Here is an 8,021-nt window from a genome sequence, read left to right on the forward strand (position 1 = left end):
TCAACACATGCTGCCTAGAAATAGGAAGGATCAACTTCAAGGAGATAGGGAAGCAGCAGAGGTTAGACGAGATCATCAGGGAGATTGGAAAAGTCAAGGACAAGCAGTACCTAGGCTTCATTTTCAATTAGTTTAACTACATCTATATCACAATGGAAGGAGTCGATCGTGCATACGCATCCATGTTCAGGCAAAGAATGGATGACATTCTGCATACAAACGTTGAGTCAGCACATGACAGAAGCACCCCACGCGCCTCACAGCGCAATTCACCAGAACCTGCACTAGGACCGCAGGATTCTGCATCGCAAGTTGGAGGACCAGCGTCCCCAACCCCATCACTCTTATCCACCTATGTTCCCCCCATCTGGGAATTCGATGGGCACCAGTTCAAGCATCTAGAAGATGCGCTCAGACAGTCTGCTCCCGGAAACGTCCTGGACCACATCCGCGAATGGGTTATTGTCGCAATGAAGCTCACGGTCAGTACTGAAGTTGCCAAGGTCTACAATGTGCTTGAAAACAAGATGTACGAGCACAAGAAAGCCTTCGAGTCACTAATCCAAAACAACAAGAGCAAACACCGACTCAAGGAGGGAATGCTCAAGATGGAGATCGGAAAGCTCAAGGATAGGATCCTTGCACAGGATGCGCATATGACAGTTTTGAATGATGAGCTCACAGGAACCCAGGCGGCAATGCTCGATACAGGCAAAGAAATGATGGAAATCAAGGCAGCTAACGTCAAGCTGCGACATGAGCTAGCTTTGCTCAAAGCAAGCGGCGTCACTGTAATGCAAGGTCAAACGTCCAGCACGGTCCAATCACACAAACCCCGCATCAAAATTGCTGAGCCTCCACACTACTCGGGCAAAGGAAGTCTGGAGGATTGGCTCCAACAACTCGGTATATGGATGCGGTGGAATGAGATCAATGACGACGAGCACAAGATCACCACGGCCCTGCTGCATTTGGAAGGTGGCGCATTCACATACATGTCCGAATATGCGACCAGAGCAGCAGCATGGCAGGCACTTGGCACATGGGAAGACTTCGTCAACATTCTCAAAGTAAACTACAGAACCCTCGACCTGGACAAGGATGCGCAGCAGCATTTGAAGGATATCTGCGGCAAAACGTATCCCACAATGGTATCCTTTGCAGAACAGTTCTGCCAATGGGCCACTAAGACCAACTTAGGGCACACTGCACTCATCGGTTACATCACTGAACACCGAAGCAAGGATGTACGCCAGGCAATGGTCACACGAGACAGTCTAGGAATTTCTGACCCCATCACATGGCCAGAATATCTTGACCTATGTCTTCAATTAGAGTCCAAGTTCAGAGCCGACAAGGCAGGACAACGCAGAACAGTTACAACATCATCATCATCATCGGCACCATGGGCCCCAAGAGACCCCAACGCAATGGTCGTGGATCGAGTATCCACCCTCACCAAGGAGCAAGAAGGATGGCTGGAGAAGAAGCTGTGTGTACGATGTGGGAAACACCCCTTCGTTTTTAAACAGCGATGCCCCGACCCCAAGTACAAAGGCAAATTCGAAATGCCGAAGCGGGGCCAAGCAACAAGGGCAATTTCTTCAAACACGGCCTCAGACATCTCCGACGACAGCAAGGTGAGATATGAAGCAGTCCGTGCTTTCATCGCCAGCTACGACGCAAAGGAAAAGGAAAAGGAGGCAGAACCGGAACCAGCTGTCGAAGCAGCTAGGATCATGGAGGTAGAAGATGATGAGGATTTTCTTCGGCGGGTTCTCTGAGGTCTGGCCAGAGTTACCATAGACACTGTAATAGTACCTACTCGCTCTCGCATGTACCAGTATCAAGTTTTTTATACATCGCATCTACTGGTTCGTCAAAACACGCGATCGATTTACCTGTCCACCTCAAACAGGGAGTAAGGGAAGTCCAGACTGAGGCGCTCCTCGACTCAGGAGCATATTCTTGCTACATCAACCCACAGCTGGTTGATCAGTTGAATCTCGCTACGATCTCACTCGAGAAGGAGATCAGGGTTTACAACGCAGATGCATCTCACAACAAGGGTGGAACCATCAAGAAAAGGGTTCTTCTAAGTATAACCATCAGAAACCACACAAGCAGGCAAAGCCTTTTGGTCACCGATATAGGACATAAAGATGTTATACTAGGCATGAGTTTCCTCAAGGAGCATAATCCCGAAGTGGATTGGGGAAAACTCACAGTCGATTTCACCCGGTGCCCACAAAGATGCACACACTCACAGGTAGCAATCCAGGAGGAGGACCTGGAAGACACAAACATCCCCCACATCGAAGACCTGATGGAGTTCATCGGTTCCCAGGAGTTAGGTGACAACTGGAACGACATGGACAGCTTCATCAGATGGGTGTCATTATCAGAAGACCCTGATGCACAGGCCGTAGCATCACTCATTATGGGTCTTGACACCAAGAGGAATCAGGATAGAGCGCCACAAAAAGGAGAACAGGACAAAGACTACTGGTCAGCCTATGTCCCCAAGCACTTCCACGAGTATGGCGACGTGTTCTCCAAGAAGCAATCGGAATGAATGCCCACAAGAAAGCCCTACGATCATCTAATCGAACTTGTTCCAGAGGCATCGTTACCACGCCCGGCAAAGTTTTCCACTATGAACCTACAGGAAAGAAATTCGCTCGACATGTGGATAGACCAAGAGTTAGCCAAGGGTTACATCAAGAGATCAAGGAGTCCAACCGCAGCACCCGTTTTCTTTGTCAAAAAGAAAGACGGATCACTGAGGCTCGTACAAGACTACAGGAACCTCAATGCAGTCACAAAGAAGAACAAGTTCCCAATCCCACGTATTTCGGACCTCATTGACAGACTCTCACATGCTAGTATATTTACGAAGCTTGACCTGAGATGGGGGTTCAACAACATAAGGATTAGGGAAGGAGACGAAGAAAAAGCTGCCTTCATCACACATCGTGGCCTCTTCGAACCCACCGTAATGTACTTCAGTTTCTGCAATGCTCCTAGCACCTTCCAAACAATGATGAATACAGTCCTCGAAGACTTAATTCGTACTGGAAAGGTGGTAGTCTACTTAGACGATATCCTCATATTTACGGACGATCTCGATGAACACCGACGACTAGTGAAAGCAGTTCTACAGTGCCTCTGGGACAATGACTTGTATGCCAAACTGGAGAACTGCTTTTTTGAATAGTCCTCAATTGAGTATCTTGGCATGATCATCAGCAAGAACTCAGTACAGATGGACCCTGCTAAAATCGAAGGTGTACTTGGCTGGCCCGCACTGACAAAGGTCAAACAAGTACAGGCCTTTTTAGGATTCGTGAATTTCTACAGGCGATTTATAAAGGACTTTGCGAAACTCGCATGACCTTTAACGCTTCTCACCTGTAAGGACGTGCCCTGGCAATGGAAGGAAGAGCAAGACCAAGCCTTCAATGCACTCAAAACAGTGTTTACCTCAGCCCCAATCTTACAACTCCCCAACGACACTGTGCCATACTGTCTAGAGACAGACTCCTCAGACTACGCAACTGCTGCAGTACTCAAACAACTGGGAGAAGACAAGCTATGGCATCCAGTCGCATACTACTCTAAGTCACTCAATGAACATGAGCGGAACTATGAGATTTATGACAAGGAGATGCTTGCTATCATTCGGGCACTAGAAGAATACCGGCACTATTTAGAAGGACACCCAGAACCCATTGAGATTTGGTCAGACCATCTCAACCTTAAATACTTCCACCAGGCACAAAAATTATCCCGGCGCCAAGCGCACTGGTCATTATTCCTCACAAGATTTAATTTCATACTTAGTCACCGACCTGGAAAGACTATGCTACATGCCGATCCTCTGTCCAGGAGGCCAGACCATGAGAGGGGGGTAGACAGCAACAATTCGAACCAAATGCTATTCAAACCTGAATTTTTTGCTATCAATGTGATTCGACCCGCTCACGCATCTGAAGTTGATGATGCTCAACTACTGGAAAGGATCAAGAAGGCACTCACAGATGACACGATGACCAAAGATTATCGTGCGCTTTTGACTACAGGACAGCGCGAATTTGGGAAAAACCTCGCAGAATGGAACTTTGAGCACGGACTGCTGCTCCATCGCGGAAAGGTTTATGTCCCCAAGGATCAACAGCTACGCCTTGACCTAATAAAACTCCATCATGACACCTTACCAGCTGGACACCCCGGCAGGTTCAAGACATTGGAGCTTATCACTCAGAACTATTGGTGGCCAGGAATGTCTGTAACTGTTAAACAATATGTACAAGGTTGCGACAGTTGTCAACGTAACAAGTACTCAAGAGAAAAACCATACAGACTACTACAACCAAACGAGGTACCAGGAGAACCATGGGAAATCGTCACAGTGGATCTCATCACACAACTTCCTCCAGCCATGGACTTTAGGGGAGAAAAGAAGACGGCAATACTTGTCGTCGTGGACAGACTCACGAAACGAGCACACTTTTATGTGACGGACGATACAGTCACTTCATCGCAAGTCGCTAACGTATTCTATAATGAAGTCTTCAAACTCCATGGATTGCCATGCCAGATTATCTCAGACAGAGGTACTCAATTTGTGAGCAAACTATTTCAGGAGTTCTGTCAGAAGCTCAGTATAAAGTCAACAATGTCCACTGCATATCACCCCCAGACAGACGGTCAGACAGAAAGGGTTAATCAGGTGTTGGAACAGTACCTACGAATGTACTGTAACCACAGATAGAATGATTGGATCTACTACCTGCCAACAGCAGAATTTTCATACAACAACCAGACCCATGAATCCACCGCACTTTCCCCATTCTTTGTCGAATATGGCCGACATCCAAAAATGGCACCAGACGTACACGAATCAATATGTCATCCCTGATTGGAACATCTATTCGCCCACCGATCCGAGGTGCAGGAACAGGCAAAGGCAGCATTGGAAGTTTCGGCTTCACAGATGAAATGGTACTTCGACGAGAAAAAGGGAGAAGTCCCATTCAAAGTCGGAGACCTGGTACTACTCAAGGGAAAGGATCTCAGAGTAAAAGTCAAGTCTGCGAAGCTAGGCACACAAAACTTCGGACCTTACAAAGTACTTCAGAAGCTAGGCTCAGTCACATTCAAACTGGAACTGCCTAAGCAAATGAAGGTCCACCCGGTCTTCCATGCTAGCAAGTTAATCATGTACCATCAAGACACCGTCGCAAACCGTGAACCCCCAAAGCCCCCAGCTGTAGAAATCGAAGGAGAACCAGAATTCGAAGTTGAAGAAATACTAGACTCTAAGGTCGTAAGGGGAAGGGTCCAATACCTCATCAAATGGAAAGGCTATGACCATTCCGACGATACATGGGAACCCCGAACAAATCTTACCAACGCCGACGAACTTCTTCAAGAATTCCACCAGCAACACCCAGATGCAGCCAAAGCACCAATCAGGGTCATCACTTTTAGTGGAAAACGCTTCGAATTATCCTCATATGAAGTTGCACTGATCTCCACACACCGAATCAACATGTCCGACCATCCAGACGAGTTCTTCCTATATCATAAGATGACAGATCTCGCCAAATCACTGAAAAAACCCTCAAATGAAGCAGCAGGATGGGATATTTATGCAGCAGAAACACATGAAATCCCCCCGCATTCACGAGCTGTGGTAGGAACGGGAGTCGTGATTGACCCTCCCAAACATACCTATACACAAATAGCTCCACCAGCGGACTGGCTGCATGAGGAATTGACGTGGGCGCAGGAGTCATCGATCCAGATTACACTGGGGAACTCAAGGTCGTACTAATCAACACAACGGATTTCGTATTTTCGGTCAAGCCGGGAGATAGAATAGCCCAAATAATCTTCGAGTATTATGCAGAAGGGCTTCCCTCCCGAAGCTACCAACCGTTGCGAGCAACTAGAAGGGGTAATAAAGGTTTTGGCTCCTCGGGACAATGAGCCTTGAGAGGGGGGTAGTGTCACAGATTTTCACCACAAAGTCCGCACGTGACTTTTCTCACACCACAGATCACGTGCTTCACCAATATCTCACACCACTCAGCCACAGACGCAACGCGTAAAGATCAGGTGATAGTCCACATCACATGTTATGGTCCAGACCCGTGGATGATACGGTCAGACCTGTCTATTCCAGGATACAATAGAGGCACCCATTTGGGAACAAAGGGAACAAGGACTATTGTTATGCATCGGCCTTCCGCTTCCTATTAGTTTAGCCAGAAACCTAGATAGGTACGATGTTCACACCGGAGAACAAAAGGGAAACCAAGATAGGCACGATGTGCACACGCATTACTGCAGCAACCATCGATCTTCCCACTTATTGTTCTACTTCCGGACATCCTATTGTTTCACGTACGGCCATTTGCTTATACCCGTAGATAGGTAGCTTAGGTAAGATAGCCCGCTGTACGTGTATATAAGACCAGCCATGTAGGGGACGAAACCTCAGATTGTTTCTCCTCGTCTACTACCTGTAGCACTCACTGAGCTCACCAGCTCCTTCATATATCTCTAACCCTTTCCTGTGTCTGCCACATCGACCAGTAAGTCAACAGGCTCTTGCACCACATAGGGTTCAGGGGGATACTTTTGGGATCAGGGGGATCAGGGCAGCACGTTCCACGTGACTGTCCCTTTTTAGTCTTTTTTGATCTCTTGTCCGGTGTTACCGTAACATTGTGCTGTAGTTCCAGATTACACCCTTGACAAGAATATCTGCAAAAGCATGCTTGTGTGTATGGATTTTGGGAAAATTCCAGTTTTTTGTTGGAAATTTGGTGTAGTAATTCTATCAAGGCAGCATTGTTAGCATAATAATATGCTATTTGACCATTGTGACTAACCTTGAGGCAATCTGAAAAGTGCAATAGCTCCTGGCTGCCTGCTGTAATTGTCTCTGTTGTATGCACCTTCAATGATAGGTATGGATCAAGCTCGAGATAGCTTTGAATACAGCGTAGGAGGTGATATCCAGATGAGTCAGAGCGAGAGGCCAGCACATTGTGTGTTGCAAACATTACAACCTATTGCAGGGCCATTAATTATATCATACAATCCAAGAGACATGCTGATCACCTTAGACATATCTTCATACTTGGTGCCATCGCTAAACCCAAACTTCATCATTTGGCTGAAGTGATTTAAATTGCACCATCGTGGAATCTTGTCTATCCTGAAGCAGATATATAATTAGATCAATAACATATATCAATGAAATATTCATACTGTTGATCTGCCTGGCTTGCTGCATTTCGTCCAAGTCCTCCTAGCATTTGCAAGACCTCAGCAAAGAGATGGTCACCAAATAGGCCAAGATGATATGCATGCAGGCGATCAAATGATAGTGCTTGATGCACATCAGTGTTAGCAATGTTCCAGAAAACATTCTTTATCAATTTATGAGCATCTATTCAAATGATCTTTAACCAAATTACTTACTTCAACTGGGCGTAGACCATATATCTTGAGAAGCTCATTTGCCTCCTCTCGCTTCATGGTTTGTGCTGCTTTAACAATAGCTCTTGAATCTGCAGCAGTGCGAAGAGGAAAATCAAGATGCAGGTCCATCAGCTTTTCAGTAGGCACTAAACAGATTGGACAGCAACAGCGGCTGTTCATCCCACGAATTAAAGCCATCATGCATCTGATAAAGATATATCAGAGTCTGAAATGGAGTCTAAAATGAATCACAAATACACACTGTTCCTCATAGTCAGCAGAGAGTATAAATATGAATGGGTACATCTTCATGAGAGTGTCCAAGGGATGAGGGAAACCAGTTTTTGAGAACTTGGCAAATGTCTCAATAAACTTAAGAAATGCCTGATGCCAGACTACTCTCTTAAAATTGACAAAACCTGTTTTTCCATCTTCTGCTGAATCTTCAGGCACCTGTTAACCCTCAATAAGTGACATAATGTGGAGACCACAAATAAGACCTACAATTGGCAGCCATCCCACAA

General features: G+C 46.3%; 1 protein-coding gene across 1 annotated transcript; it reads right to left on the reverse strand.

The window, feature by feature from the left end:
- Window positions 1-7,253: 7,253 nt before the first annotated feature.
- LAESUDRAFT_718389 (uncharacterized protein) lies at window positions 7,254-7,695 on the reverse strand (the record flags this gene model as incomplete). The annotated part of the gene is made up of 2 exons (XM_040907423.1): window positions 7,254-7,445; window positions 7,498-7,695. 2 exons carry the CDS (start codon window positions 7,693-7,695, stop codon window positions 7,254-7,256), a joined length of 390 nt encoding a protein of 129 aa, XP_040757728.1.
- Window positions 7,696-8,021: the final 326 nt, after the last annotated feature.

The sequence above is a fragment of the Laetiporus sulphureus genome (genome assembly GCF_001632365.1).
Source record: "Laetiporus sulphureus 93-53 unplaced genomic scaffold LAESUscaffold_98, whole genome shotgun sequence".
Taxonomy (NCBI): Eukaryota; Fungi; Basidiomycota; class Agaricomycetes; order Polyporales; family Laetiporaceae; genus Laetiporus; species Laetiporus sulphureus.